This window comes from Cervus canadensis, chromosome 9, assembly GCF_019320065.1.
Source record: "Cervus canadensis isolate Bull #8, Minnesota chromosome 9, ASM1932006v1, whole genome shotgun sequence".
Taxonomy (NCBI): Eukaryota; Metazoa; Chordata; class Mammalia; order Artiodactyla; family Cervidae; genus Cervus; species Cervus canadensis.
Genome location: NC_057394.1, coordinates 18,792,862 through 18,808,794, shown reverse-complemented (window position 1 = coordinate 18,808,794; position 15,933 = coordinate 18,792,862). Strand labels below are relative to the sequence as shown.

Here is a 15,933-nt window from a genome sequence, read left to right as displayed (position 1 = left end):
TGGAGCACTGGGCTTTGTAGCAGATTGACTTGGCTTTATGTCCACATTAAAGCTTTAGAAACACTTTCTGGAAAGGAATACTTTCTGCAAAGGATACAGGTGGGGGCATCCCTCAGAGAATTATGGGGTTCATTTCTAGAGCACCATGAAGATGTGAGTATCATGATAAAGTGAGGCATTCTAATATTCTGGTTTCCCAGGGTGTATAGAAGTTATGTTCACACTACACTGTAGCCTAGCAACTCTGCAACAGCATTAAGTCTGCCTTAATTTAAAAATATTTCATTGCCAAAAACCTGCTAACCATCATCGGGGCCTTCAGGAAGAGAGACTAATAACATCAAAGATCAGTGATCACAGATCACCATAACAAATGATAGTGAAGAGTAGTGAATATGAAATAGTGCTGAGAGTCACCAAAAGGTGACACAGAGACCTGGAGAAATAAGCACATGCAATTGGAAAACTCGATAGACTCGATAGACTTTCTCGACTTAGGGTTACCACAGACCATCAATTTGTAAAAACTACAACATCAAATCACACAAGAAAAAAACTGTCTCAAAAATTAAAGCTTTGAGAAAGAACATTATTCATGGTGTTTCTTTTTTTGCCAAATTGAAAAGCTGACTGGTAATCAGAAGTTCTAGAACAAAACACAAGGTTTAAATCTGGGGTGGGTGGAACACAGAGGACAATTCCCCACCTCTGAAGCTGCAGTATGGACATCTCTTAGGTTCCATGAGGTCTAATCCTGCCGTTCCTACCAGAAGAGTCAGCAACTGCAACCAGCTCAGACCAAGATGTAAACAAGTGGCCAAGTTTACATTTGCCCGTGGGACCTCCCCGTCACATCACTGATGACCCAACCAGGGAGCCCTAAGCTGAAGGTCACCCAACACAGGAGTGGGAAGGGGATTTCCACAGTGAAGGGCATGGTCAACCACAGGAAACAAGTCCAGTCATTGCAAAGGTGAGAGGCTTCAAAGAGAACCCTTGTGTTTCCCTTCTCCCTCTGTCTTCCCCATTCAGCCACATGCTCAGTCTCCACACCCAGACACCAGCATCAACGCCTTTCTCTTTCCTCAGATGCCCCGTTCAATCCATCACACAGTCCACTTGGCTCCATGTCCTTCTCGATCCCAAATCCAACCATCTCATCATTTCCACTGCTACCACCTTAGCCTAAGCTACCAATTTTAGAAAGAGAGGGCAAAATTATGAGAGCAATGTCTGGAGGTCTAACCTAGATAGATGCTAGCTAACACAATTAGCACAGTGTATCTTTTATTTTTCCATGCCTCCAATTCCTATAAAATTTCATAAATTAAATGCCTTTTGTTGAAATGCTTCCTTTTACTCACTAGGCCTTTTCTTCTCAAAGACTCCCCTCAGGAAATCTTGTGAATATTCCAAAAGCTGAGAAATTCTCCAACCTATCCTGACAACTTCTAGGCAGTCTAAATGAAAGGCTAATTTTATGATTAAGGGAATCTAAAAATCCAGGAAAAAAATCTGCGACACAGGGGAAATGATTGTGTTCTTGAACACTGAAATTTGAAGCCTTGCCTAGCATTTGAATTATTTTTCTGGTTTTTCATCTTAATGAAAAATAACAATTCAAACAAACTTTTAATATGAAAATGTGAAATTACTAGATATATTATTTAATAGCACCTTCTAAAAGTGTGGGTCCATACAGAGTTACTGTCAAGAATAAGAGGAAAAACTAACTAACTGGACATTACTATCATGTTTTACATGGAAAGATACATTGAAAAATGGAACATAAATGGAAATAACTGAAATAACACAGAAGAGTGTCTTACCATTATCTTGTCGCTATCAATAATAGTATTCAATCTGTGTGCTATGGTTAGCACAGTGCAGTGGGCAAATTTCTCACGGATTTTTTTTTGTATTAACTCATCAGTTCTACAAACAAAGAAGTTGAATTTATTATTCAGTAAAGACAGAAAGAGCAGACTTCAGAAAAAATTACCACATAATATTTTCATAAGACTTTTAAAAATCAATATTTTAAGACATAATCTTGCTCATCAAAAACTGAGTAGAAAAAAGTCTCTTTAAAAGACTTTATAAAACAATGTAAAATAGTCTTCCTTAGAAATTTCCTGAAACGATCAGGAGCTGGATTAGAAAGCAAGCTCTCTTAGGACGCCTCATAATGACATTAACACATGTTTTGGTTTCTCTGTTTCCTAAAATTAATGTGATCAAGAGATAAATGTGGACAAAAGAGAGCACTTAGAACATTTCTCAGCAACATTAATTTTTTTTCACTTTTACCACATTTAAATTTCACATTTCAATTTCACGGGAAATTGTACCTTGGATCCACATTGGCCGTGGCTTCGTCAATAATCAATATCCGATTTTTCCTGAGGATAGCCCTGGCAAGGCACACCAGTTGTCTCTGTCCAACACTAAAGTTTGATCCGGATTCTGCTAATTCAGTATCCATTTTACCAGGAAGATCTTCGATGGCTTCCTTCAATTGCACCTGTGGATACAGAAGGAAGAAGGGCATTTCCTAAAGGAACTAAAGGGGACAAGCTTCTTAGACATTAGTGCTCTGAGGTCATCAGGACTTCTTACACATGTTACGTGTACAGCCACGTGATGGGGAGAGCTCCTTCATATCAGCAAGGAAGACAGAGGAGTCAGTGAAGGACAGAAAGGTCTCAGTGACCCATCCCTGCCACAGGACACCTACTGGAAACCTCACCTAGGGATTAGTTCAGAAAGTCTCTCAGAAAATGAAGCTATTTCTCCCAGTGTGATCTAAAAGGATCTTTAGAGCTGACTCAAATTTCCCAAATTACATTCTGCAATGGGGTCAGTACTCAACAGAGAGAAAAACTTTTTTTAATTCGTGCAGGAAGTATGGTTCTCTAAAGACATAATCGTATGAAGAATTCATTTTGGAAGGTATCAAAATAAAAAAAAAAAAATTCAAACAATGACTAACTGTACAGCTGTAACCCTTAAGCCTATTCAAGGGGTTTCTTTCCCAAGTTTCACACTATACTACTAGGCGACTCAAGGCTGTCTAACTTCAATGTCATGAAAGTTTCATAGTGAATGAAACCTTGTGAAACACAAGACACAACATAACATTTTATTTCCCCAGCCTATGGGAGTGGAGAGTGTTTAATCTATTGTTATGATTAATCAGTATTACAAAATTAAAAAGAAAAAAAAAAACTGACTGCCAAAGATAATCTGCTTTCAGAAACTAGAATTACTGGCAGGAAACTGTGGCATCTCAGAATCAAACTGCTCAGAGTACAAACCCATCTGTATAAATTGCAGATTTCAGAGCTTGGAAGAGGGACACTAAATGACAAAAGGTACAAATTCAAAACAACAATGTGAGTAACTGGTCAGTGGGATTTGTACAACAATGACAAAAACATGATTTTTTAAAGGAAATAAGCCACACTTTTCTGAAATGAAGTGATCAAGCAATTATTCAGTAAGTCTTTCTTAAGCACTTACTTTTTAAAAGCAAAAGACTGAGGCTAGATCACATGAGGAATTAAGAACCTTTGTATGGTTTAGAAACCTAGAGTTTTTGCCATAAGTAGTTTAGAATCAATTTTAGAACTAGGGCAAAGATACAAAATAATTAGTATTAAAATATACAAACCAGTAGCACTTTTAACAGTCAAAATCTTTTTCATGCAAGGGTAAGGAAATTCAAGGAAGTGGTGGAAAGTCAAACACAAATAATAGAAAATCCTCTAGAAATGAACCTATCCATATAAAAACTGAGCAAAAGCACCAGGCTTCTTCTGTTACCTGTATTCACAATGCAGCATTAAAATGACATGACTGCCAATAAATAATTATTATCACAATCCAAATGTGTAATTTACCATTCTGAAAAGTTTTCTGAAACTTCACAGCATTTTATTACCATGATTTCATTTATCTTTCAGTTAATAATGAAAAACTACTATTGCCTACACTGAGTAGATGTTACCTGAGAACAGAGGAATAAAATGAATGTTGCAGGGTTCAGTTCAGTCGCTCAGTCTGACTCTGTGACCCCATGGACTGCAGCATGCCAGGCCTCCCTGTCCATCACCAACTCCCAGAGTTTACTCAAACTCATTTCCATTGAGTCCATTGAGTCGGTGAAGCCATCCAACCTCATCCTCTGTCATCCCTATCTCCTCCTGCCTTCAATCTTTCCCAGCATCAGAGTCTTTTCAAATGAGTCAGTTCTTCGTATCAGGTGACCAAAGTATTGGAGTTTCAGCTTCAGCATCAGTCCTTCCAATGAACACTCAGGACTGATCTCCTTTAGGATGGACTGGTTGGATCTCCGTGCAATCCAAGGGACTCTCAAGAGTCTTCTCCAACACCACAGTTCAAAAGCATCAATTCTTCGGCGCTCAGCTATCTTTATAGTCCAACTCTCACATCCATACATGACTACTGGAAAAACCATAGACTTGACTAGATGGACCTTTGTTGGCAAAGTAATGTCTCTGCTTTTTAATATGCTGTCTAGGCTGGCCATAACTTCCCTTCCAAGGAGTAAGCATCTTTTAATTTCATGGCTGCAGTCACCATCTGCAGTGATTTTGGAGCCCCCCAAAATAAAGTCTGACACTGTTTTCACTGTTTCCCCATCTATTTCCCATGAAGTGATGGGACCAGATGCCATGATCTTAGTTTTCCAAATGTTGCGTTTTAAGCCAACTTTTTCACTCTCCTTTCATCAAGAGGCTCTTTAGTTCTTCTTCACTTTCTGTCATCAGGGTGGTGTCATCTGCATATCTGAGGTTATTGATATTTCTCCCAGCAATCTTGATTCCAGCTTGTGCTTCTTCCAGCCCAGTGTTTCTCATGATGTACTCTGTATATAAGTTAAATAAGCAGGGTAAATAAGTTAAATAAGCCTTGATGTACTCCTTTTCCTATTTGGAACCAGTCTGTGTTCCATGTCCAGTTCTAACTGTTGTTTCTTGATCTGCATACAGATTTCTCAGGAGGCAGGTCAGGTGGTCTGGTATTCTCACCTCCTTCAGAATTTTCCAGAGTCTGTTGTGATCCACATAGTCAAAGGCTTTGGCATAGTCAATAAAGCAGAAATAGATGTTTTTCTGGAACTCTCTTGCTTTTTTGATGATCCAGCAGATGTTAGCAATTTGATCTCTGGTTCCTCTGCCTTTTCTAAAACCAGCTTGAACATCTGGAAGTTCACGGTTCATGAATTGCTGAAGCCTGGCTTGCAGAATTTTGAGCATTACTTTACTAGCGTGTGAGATGAGTGCAATTGTACAGTAGTTTGAGCATTCTTTGGCATTGCCTTTCTTTGGGATTGGAATGAAAACTCACCTTCTCCAGTCCTGTGGCCACTGCTGAGTTTTCCAAATTTGCTGGCATATTGAGTGCAGCACTTTCACAGCATCATCTTTCAGGACTTGAAATAGCCCAACTGGAATTCTATCACATCCAGTAGCTTTGTTCATTGTGATGCTTCCTAAGGCTCACTTGACTTCACATTCCAGGATGTCTGGCTCTAGGTGAGTGATCGCACCATCGTGATTATCTGGGTCGTGAAGATCTTTTTTGTACAGTTCCTCTGTGTATTCTTGCCACCTCTTCTTAATATCTTCTGCTTCTGTTAGGTCCATACCATTTCTGTCCTTTATTAAGCCCATCTTTGCATGAAATGTTCCCTTGAACACTTCTTGAAGAGATCTCTAGTCTTTCCTATTCTATTGCTTTCCTCTATTTCTTTGCACTGATCACTGAGGAAGGCTTTTTTTTTTTTTTTTTTTTGTTTTAGCAAGTAAAATTTTATTAAACATGTAGTTTCAGCATACCTCTAATTCAGAATGACAAGTCATGTTACTAGCAAAAATACTGATGATCCATCAAGAGTTACAGTGCATTTCTCCCCTAAGTATTAGGTCACGATACCATTATGAAGGCTTCAAAAGGAAAATTCTCTCACGGGCTGAATTCTAGATTCCGTATTTTTCTATTAGCTCTCTTGCTTTAGAAATATAGGCACTCATGGCATCTTCCTTTGATAATCCTTTTTGAAGGTTCCAGGCTTCCCACTTAGCCTTTCCTTTTAGATCTAACAGTGCTGGACACTCAATATCTATGTCTCCAGTTACAGACTGTTTGTACAGTCCATAGATCTCTTTTAGTTCCTCATCATCTGGCCTGGTTTTCAGCTTCTTCACGTCTTTGGGCGCCTTGTCAAAATCAGCCTGCAGGGACATGGCGGCTAAACCTGGACGGTGCCTGTCTCTAAGCGCCGGGTTCCTGAGGAAGGCTTTCTTATCTCTCCTTGCTATTTTCTGGAACTCTGCATTCTCTTCTTTTCTCAGCTATTTGTAAGGCCTCCTCAGACAGCTATTTTGCTTTTTTACATTCCTTTTCCTTGGGGATGGTGTTGATCCCTGTCTCCTGTACAATGTCACGAACCTCCGTCCAGAGTTCATCACGCACTCTATCAGGTCTAGTCCCTTAAATCTATTTCTCACTTCTACTGTATAATCGTAAGGGATTTGATTTAGGTCATACCTGAATGGTCTAGTGGTTTTCCCTACTTTCCTCAATTTCATTCTGAATTTGGCAATGAGGAGTTCATGATCTAAGTCACAGTCAGCTCCTGGTCTTGTTTCTGCTGACTGTATAGGCTTCTCCACCTCCGGCTGCAAAGAATATAATCAATCTGATTTCGGTGTTGGCCATCTGGTGATGTCCATGTGTAGAGTCTTCTCTTGTGTTGTTGGAGGAGGGTGTTTGCTATGACCAGTGCGTTCTATTGGCAAAACTCTATCAATCAGCCTTTGCCCTACTTCATTCTGTCCTCCAAGGCCAAATTTGCCTGTTACTCCAGGTGCTTCTTGACTTCCTACTTTTGCATTCCAGTCTCCTATAAAGAAAAGGACATCTTTTTTGGGTGTTAGTTCTAGAAGACCTTGTAGGTCTTCATAGAACTGTTCAACTTCAGCTTCTTCAGCATTACTGGCTGGGGCATAGACTTGGATATTACTGTGATATTGAATGGTTTGCCTTGGAGACATTCATCCAACTACTGCATTTCGGACTCTTTGTTTGACTATGATGGCTACTCCATTTCTTCTAAGGGATTCTTGCCCACAGTAGTAGATATAAAGGTCATCTGAGTTAAATTCACCTATTCCAGTCCACCTTAGTTCGCTGATTCCTAAAATGTTGACGTTCACTCTTGCCATCTCCTGTTTGACCACTTCCAATTTATCTTGATTCATGGACCTAACATTCCAGGTTCCTATGCAATATTGCTCTTAATAGCATCGGACCTTGCTTCTATCACCAGTTCCATCCACAACTGGGTGTTGTTTTTGCTTTGGCTCCGTCTCTTCATTCATTCTGGAGTTATTTCTCCACTGATCTCTAGTAGCATACGGCAGGGTACTTAGGATATTAATTCACTAGGTCACTGGTAGAATTTGAACCCCTAATGTTACCTTCTAGTTCAGTGCTCTGCTAAGGACAAAACCATGTTTTATCTAGCTGCTTTGGGTTCTAAGGAGAAAGCCATAAAGTGTGAGGCATTATACTGCTGGTTTTCATTATCATCAATACACACATTTTAAGCGCACCAATGTCATCAATGTTCTCCTAGGAGGTAAACAAAGTCTGTTAAACTGATTGGCTGCCATTAATTACCTGCAATGCTACAAACGTACACACATAGGAACTGATGTTAACACGTTAATTACATTCCATAAATTACCTCTTCTAAGGCATTCCACAGTTCCTCATCTGAATGCTCACTGAAGGGATCCAGATTCTTCCTCATTGTTCCAGTGAATAAAACAGGTTCCTATATACCCCAAAATAGGAAACGTTATTTCTGTAAACTATTTTCCTCTTACACAAATGCTTACAGAAAATAATTTAAATTCTAAAAACCCCAACATTCATTATAATCATTAATAACAAGGTTACGGGACCTTCATTGTGTCATGTGGCAGGGGGGCTTAGGTGCTCCACACCATGTGGGATTCTAGTTACTAAACGGCAGATTAAAACCACGTCCCCTGCATTATAAGGCAGATTCTTAACCCTGGGCCCACCAGGGCAGTCCCAAGAGGTGTTTGTTTTGATGAAGTGTTACCTGCTTTTCATATTATACTCTAGAGTCATTACTTAAGCTAATCTATGGAATAAATTGGTTTTGAAAGACAAAGACTTTTTGGATGTGCCTGGTGGTCCAGTGGCCAAGACTGGGTGCTTCCAATGCGGGGGGGGGCGCGGCCAGGGTTCAATCCCTGGTCAGGGAAATAGTCTCACATGCTGCAACTAAGGATCCTATGTGCTGCAACAAAGCCACGGCACAGCCAAATAGAATAAATAAATACTACTTTTTAAAAAAAGACAGACTTTCCCTCCTTCCTTGAGCAATAAAAGGTCCCACAGGATAAACACGTTTGGGAATGGTGGTTTGGGTGGTTCAAGAGAACAGGAACGGGGACCCCACTGATCACAGATTTCATAATAAGGGCCTCACTCCATTGTTACTTCCTTCAGCAACTTCTCTTTGGAAATCTTGTTGAAGTGAATGAGTCTCTCCAAAGACTAGGGGACTAAAACGAGATTCTTTGCAGAAAGAAGGATCCTTCACTTCTGAATCCTCGACCAAGGCCTGTAGTTGATTTATGCTAAGTGTTAAATGGAGCCCTCAGACACTCTATAGGCCTTAGGGAGATCCTGCTAATTATCACCAATCCACTGTTGATAGTCCCAAAAAGAAAAGAAATTAACCATCTCACAATGCTATAAGGGTGTTCACCTAAGTCTTTACTGTCACTCTCAGAGGATATACTTAGCAGCATCTATTGTTTATTTAGCAGCAATGGATGAAAGACAATTGTTTTATATGTAAGAATATTTCTCTTTGCTATGACATGTCAAAAATATATTTCAAAATCAGTAAAATTTCAATCAAAACTTGTGGAATGAAAAGGAATGAAAAGCTATAAAGACAGCAGGCAATTTGTGAACAGTGTCTGTTTTAATATGTCAATGCATTTTATGTGTGGCGTTCATTTTAGTTTCTACTCACTCTACTTTCATCCACTTGCCAAATACGAAACCATTATATTATCTTCAAAAGGTAACAACAGTGCTCACGGTAGACACATACTCCGAGGGCAGACAAGGGTCAGAGTAATGATCATTTCTCACAGATATTATTATTGAAGTAACCACTTATAACCAACAAAGTTAATAATCATATAAATAAGTGTTGTAAAATTGTTCTGCAGGCAGAACACTTCAGTGTAGAGATTTATGGCAGGACCTACAAGCTTCATGTAAATATACACTAAATTTATTAGGCTAAGAATCTTTTTTCTGAAGGCACAGAATTAAACCTAATAAAAAGTAGCTGGCACAGTACTGTTGAAGAACACTCTTGTACAACATAGTATTTTAAATGGAGCATTGGTTTCCAATCTGTTTCTCATCAAGGTTTAAAGTTGGATGTAATCCTTTGTGCCATATTCAATAGTAACTTTCTCCTTTGTTATGAATATGAGTTCATATTAGCTGTGTGACCCAAAAATGGCCATGCTGAATCACAGCTTTTAGTTTGGTAAATTGATAATCCCTCGACACAACCGAAAGACTAAAGAACGGGCAGTCTTAAGGGACCTTTTAGTATAGGCTGCTGGAAGAAAAGACTCCTGTTATCCTACAAAGAAATCCTACCCACTAACCTTCTGATGCTTACAATGACCCGGGACCAAGACAAAAAGTATACAAATGGTTACAAACAAGGCAAATAAAGCACAATAATTTCAGACCCAAACTAGGAATATCATGAGTAGCTACTATTAAGAAATTAACACAACACTGTAAAGTAACAACTGTTGTGGCTTAGTCACTAAATCGTGTCTGACTCTTTCAGGACCCCACAGACTGTAACTTGCCAGGCTACCATGTCCATGGAATTCTCTAGGCAAGAATACTGGAGTGGGTTGTCATCTCCCCCTCCAGGGGATCTTTGAAACCTAGGGATTGAACCTGCATCTCCTACACTGGCAGGCAGATTCTTTACCACTGAGCCACCAGGGAAGCTCCATAAATCAACTGTACTTCAATTTTTTAAAAAAAGTATCTACTGCTGCTGTTTCCTGGTATCCTAAAGCCCTGTTCTCCTTTTTAGTCTGAGGACTTTTCATAAGTGTAAACTCATCTCCCTGTTTCAAGAATAAGAGAAGCACCTGAAGTCACTTTAAATTTTGGTACCCTCATTTTTTTTTTAAGATCCTGTAGCCTCTGAATGAACTAATCATCATCCATATTCAGAAGAATAGACAATGTTTGACAACAAAGGAAGAATTTAAGTCACGTAAAGTTCTCTTTCAGGGGCTCCAGGGAGCAGTTCCAAGAAGACTTCAGTGTCAGAAACAAAGGGCCGACTACCTTAGGCTAGAATCCAGTTGTATTTCTTTACTAGTAACAGCATATCCAACTTTTCGATTTCAGTTTTATTCTCAACAAGATAAAAAGGTAAAGAAAACCAGGTAATCATGGAGAAGTCAAAGAGACAGCTCTGGTTCACTTTCTTCAACTTACTGACGAAAACGCAAGGAACAGAAATACCAAATGAGCAGAGGGGGTTGTTTAAAAAATACCAAGCTTTTGCTTTGATAGAGAGAAAAACTATTAAATATAAGAAATGACTCTAATCATAATTAAGATGATGGCTGCTGATCTGTGCCGACCTCTGGGCTAATAAACACTGAATTCACATGGAATCCCTCTTCAACAGAAAACATTTCCCTTGTGCCATAAATTTCCTTGTGCCATTTTCTCCAGGTGCAGAGAATCATCCAAAGAGGCTCATATTAGCGATTAGACTGGGGTAACTTATTAATCTTCCCAAGACTCAGTTTCCTTACTGGCAAATGGGGCTAACGTTGCAAGGCTGATGTGAGAAGTTGGAACAACAATGATGCTAACACTGACCAGGAGCCCAGCCCAACAGGGGACAAGGAGGGGCGGGATCTATCCAACTGCAAGCTCAGTCAATGGATCAGAAAGTCAATTTTGTGCCTTGTGACTGTCATTTTATCTTTTATATTAGCTGGAACAGAATGGATATCCTAGATGGTTTTAAAGTCCATTTAAAAGAAGAGCAAAGCTAATCAGAAGAATGGAGAGTAAAAAGCAGTGTAGAGAGTAATAATTTTTTTTAAAATTTGTGTGTGTGTGTGTGAGTGTGGACATGAAATCATGATATGAAGCAGTTCTACTGTGGAAGACAGTCAACAGGGTGTTAAAGTCCTCACAGGGTGATCAGCTGCTCAGGCTCTGGAGTTGGGAATCACCGTAAAATACATATGAAATTCAGGCTCTGCTGCTTACTTGCTAAGTGGGTTAAGCTCATAGTGCCTCAGTAATCAAATCTGTCAGATAAGGATAACAAGAGAATTGTGAGGATTAAGGAGGAGACGGTAGGGAAAGAGGCCAACATGTGTTAAGAATTCCACAAGTGTTAGGAATTATTATTATTAATACTGTGTAATTTGTTAGGGGCTGCAATGAAAACTAGAGCAACAGAAATGAGAGGCACAAGCCATGTCTTCAAGGAGAGCAAGACAGCTGTCAAAAATGTGGAAAGAGTTAAGAAAAATGCCAGAGGTCTTCGTGGGGGACTGCAAAGTATGACTGGGGTACAGGGTGATGGTCAGGAAAGAACCTGGTGGGACGGGGGCCAGAAACCAAGAGAAAAAGTGATATTCTTCCCTCTCGCACCTTGGAGAAAAGACGTTACATAGATTTTTCAGTTATGCTTTTCCCTACAACTCTACTGCGTTGTTTTTTAATTTTGCTTTACTCTTTAAATTTCTATAAACAATGTGGTTTACATTATAGGCGATAAAAGTAATGAAAACCAAGGACTACAAAAATATGAAAAGAAATTAAAGAACAAAGCCTTTCCAAAATGTGTTAGTCTTTTAGAAATAACACCTGAAAGGTTAGTGCCTTCATTCTTAAGAATACTTATAATTACTATTGGCTGACTGGTCCCACGAATCAGCCATGGGCCGCAAACATTTTCTAACCTAAGTTACATTTTTAGTGTTAGTCACTCAGTCATGTCGAACTCTCTGCGACCCCATGAATTGTAGCCCATCAGGCTCCTCTGTCCACACGATTCTCCAGGCAAGGACACTTGGGTGGGTAGCCATTTCCTTCTCCAGGGGATCTTTCCAACCCAGGGATTGAACGCAGGTCTCCCACATTGCTGGAAGATTCTTTACTATCTGAGCCACCAGGGAACCCCGCATATTTTTAAAAAGCATCTGTTTATTTGTTTGGCTGCACCTGGTCTTTGTTATGGCATGTGGAACCTAGTTTCCTGAATGGGGATTGAACCTGAGCCCCCTGCACTGCGAGCAGAGTCTTAGCCACTGAACCACCAGGAAAGTCCGTAGTCATATCTCACAACAAATCTGTGTCACATTAGTTCCTAGACCTGGTTCAAGGACCAGGACGCTGGACCTCCAGACAAGTGACTTCCTCAAGGCCCTACAGTCATTATATGAGACAGAAAAGGAATTAAAAGGTGGCTCATGTTGACTCTCAGTCTATGCTCTATCATTGGCTGCCTCGTGAATAATCTCCTGGGACACTTTACACAAACATTCTCTTTTATCAAATAGCATTGCGCCTCAGAAACAAAGACATAGAGAGTGAAAAAATAAAGTTTTGTGTTTACAATGGTTAGTGATCATTATCTACATGGATACAAAGCTTAGCACTGTTTTGTAAGCACGCTCCCTGGAGTGTGTACACAGAGCACGCTCAAACGTAGGGTGGAAACTGATGGAACAGAACCAAAACGTGGTGATGTCAAGGGATGTTTAGTCTTTGCTCAGATGTGCTTCCAAAACATTACTGGCAGAGCCAAGAATCATCTAACGTTATTTCTTTATTTATAGAGTTCTTTTATGTACACAAGCATACAACCTTTTCTTATTAAGAAGCATTAAAAGTAATACAGGGCACGTTTCTCAATCCTTTTATCCAAGGACTTAAAAGTACTTTACAGACACACCCATTATGTCTTCGAACTAATCTCACTTGGCCCATTTCAGAGATGGGTAAAATCAAAACTTAAAAGTAGGAATCTAGAAACATTTATTTTCTACATTAATCACCAAGTCAGCCACCAAGAACCGACTGCTCTAAGTACTTCAGGTAAGAATCCACCTTCCAATGCAGGAGACTTAAGAGATGCAGGTTCGATCTCTGGGTTGGGAAGCTCCCTTGGAGGAGGGCATGGCAACCCACTCCAGTATTCCTGTCCAGAATCCATGAACAGAGAAGCCTGGCAGGCTATACTCCATAGCATCGCACAGAATTGGACGTGACTGAAGTGACTTAGCACGCACACACACCAGCAATGCACAAGGATTCTAATGTCTGCACACTCCTGTGAACACTTGGTTCTTTTTCTTCTTAAAAATAGTTGACATCTTTAGAGGTATGAGGTGTGGCATTACACTGTGGTCTAGAAAGAATATCTTGATTCCAAAATTACTTATACTAATTCCAGGTATTTTAGAGGATAGGGGTAGGGAGCAACAGTTGTATAGTGATAAGACACAAGTCCATGTTCTCCTTCCTTGGGTGCCATGTTCTACATGCTTCCTAATCACATTTCAGAGCTCATTATACCCGCATTCCAGGAAGCACATTTGCCTGGCTCTTATTCTCTCCTTTCTATGGTTCTCTTAAAGGTATCTATTTTTCTCAGGTTCCTTGATGGTCAGATGATGGTACAGAATTTTTTTAAAACACCAAAGATAAAAAAAGAAAACCAGCAAGTTTATCATAGCAGAGGGCAGGATTAAAGATGAAGGCACAGGATCTATGTTGTCCTTGGCTATATACATGGAGGATGGCAACTGCTCAATAAACATTATCATCAGCATTATTTTAAGTGGATGAAACATAAGAGCTCTACTCGGCAAATAATCAAGCACTTCTTAAAAATCATACATATTTAAGAAGTTTAAAAAAAAAAGGAAGAATCAGAAACCAGGAAGAGATGGTTAATTCAATGTTCCACCATCACAGAAGCCATGTCCTGGGCCTATGTGAATCGATCCACACGCACTGACCTATTTAGTCCTCACAGCAGCTCAAGGAGTTAGGACTGTTAACTCCCTTGTAAGGGAGAGAAGATGGAATTCCATGTCCTGTGCTTTTCCTCACTATTCTGTACTGCATGCCTGGTTAAAACCATTTCCAAAACTCTGCCCTGTCCAGCTATTCACATGGCAATTCTCAATGTCCTACACTTTCACAGAAAGCCTTCAACTCTAAAGATGCAGCTTATTTCCTATAGCAAAATTCCATCATTAAGACACTTAAGATGCCTGTTTTTCCCGACAGAAACCTTTCACATGTTAAACAAACCATTTATAATTGTGTTCTCAGAATTAAGTGGTTATCAGTGGGCAAAATAGTAGTACTTGAAGCTTAAATCCAGAAATCTTATCTGGAAAGGTTATTAAATCACACACACACAAAAGAAAGAAACTAACAACACAAAAAACCTGATAGCTAAAAAAAAAACCTGATAGCTGACAAACTAGCTGTGAAAATACCTGTACTTAAAAATACACTCTACTGGGGAGTACAATCAACACTTTCATACAACTAAAAAACAAGAAATCAAAAGAAATTAAACTTAGATGGTGTATAAAAAGAACACGTGAGAATGCTCTGATGTGCATACCTGAGGTATAATTGACATTTTCTTCCTTAAATCATGAAGACCAATTTCAGTTGTCAAGATCTTATCAATCCAGATTTTACCTTCGGGCTCCGACATTCTAAAAAGGGCAGCAATGAGAGAACTTTTTCCAGCTCCTGTTCTTCCCACAATGCCAATCTGTAAAGAGATCCAGGAGGGATTAAGGGATATGCAACAAACCTAGGAAAAGCCCTAGTTGTTGAAGATGAATTTTAAAAGGTCTACTAAGCATAGTCTCTCAAGTCCCTCAACTGTGGCACTGTTGAGATTTGGGGTCAGGTAATTCTTTGCTGGAGAAGGGAGGCTGTCCTGAGAATTGTAGGATGGCTACCAGTAGCCATGGAGTCTACCCATTCGATGACAGAAGCCATGTGTCAGGTGGTGTAAACCAAAAATGATAGACATTGACAAATGTGCCATGGTTAAGACCCCTTGTTCGAAGAACAGAATCAGGCCACAAGAAGTAAAAAGTCAGAAGCTTTCCAAGTGTTCCATCAGAATTCAACTTTTACATTAGTCATATTCCTAGTGTTTTGATATTTGAACATTGAGAATCATGTGAGCAATTTTGCAGATACGTCAACAAGCCATGTCAGAAGTCTTACATACAAACAAATATTCAGAGTTCCAGATTACTTTCAGTTAAGAGGAAGTATTCTTTGGTAGACAAACTAAATCACTTCCAGATAATAAATACCTAATGATTTGTCTTGAAACATCTTAAAATTTTAAAATGCAAGTCTCAGTGTCTTAAAAGGCAGTAACCAGTAGACAAAACACACATAATGAGGTCAACAAAAACAACAACACAAACAACACTTTCTATTTATATGGCACCTTTCATCTCAGCACATCAAAAGACAATTTACAAACCAATTAATACTTATAATTAAACCCTCGGAAGATATGTGTCAAGTATCAGCCAAGTTATTAAAATCTAAGCAGAGAAATTAAGTGCATTAACAATAAGATCAAAGATTCAATATAATGCACGTAAAATGCAGACCAGCAGTAAAATTTTATTGTAAAAACTGGTTAGTTGTCCAAATTCAAACATGTATGCAGAAGTTGGTCTTTTTTTACCAATTAGGTGGCCAACTACAAATTTCCTG

At 39.3% G+C, this 15,933-nt stretch overlaps 2 protein-coding genes across 4 annotated transcripts in view; both read right to left on the bottom strand.

Annotated features, from left to right (window-relative positions):
• The window catches only part of ABCC4 (ATP binding cassette subfamily C member 4), a 210,803-nt gene that overhangs the window by 32,738 nt on the left and 162,132 nt on the right, over window positions 1-15,933 (bottom strand). For 2 of the 3 annotated variants that reach the window (XM_043477571.1, XM_043477572.1), the window contains 4 exons: window positions 14,804-14,959; window positions 7,778-7,867; window positions 2,352-2,524; window positions 1,830-1,935 (listed from right to left, as the gene is read on the bottom strand). In XM_043477571.1, the coding sequence (XP_043333506.1) occupies window positions 1,830-1,935; window positions 2,352-2,524; window positions 7,778-7,867; window positions 14,804-14,959 (525 nt within the window). Of the gene's footprint in view, window positions 1-1,703; window positions 1,936-2,351; window positions 2,525-7,777; window positions 7,868-14,803; window positions 14,960-15,933 lie in introns of those variants that run through there. The other variant, XM_043477570.1, reaches the window with a different exon arrangement.
• On the bottom strand, window positions 5,821-6,315 carry LOC122447143 (acyl-CoA-binding domain-containing protein 7). The gene has a single exon (XM_043477575.1). The coding sequence runs from the start codon at window positions 6,270-6,272 to the stop codon at window positions 6,006-6,008; it is 267 nt and encodes an 88-aa protein (XP_043333510.1). The 5' UTR covers window positions 6,273-6,315; the 3' UTR covers window positions 5,821-6,005.

Bases quoted from the DNA above. Each gene is read 5' to 3' on its own strand.
- LOC122447143 (XM_043477575.1), bottom strand. From the start codon at position 6,272: ATGTCCCTGCAGGCTGATTTTGACAAGGCGCCCAAAGACGTGAAGAAG.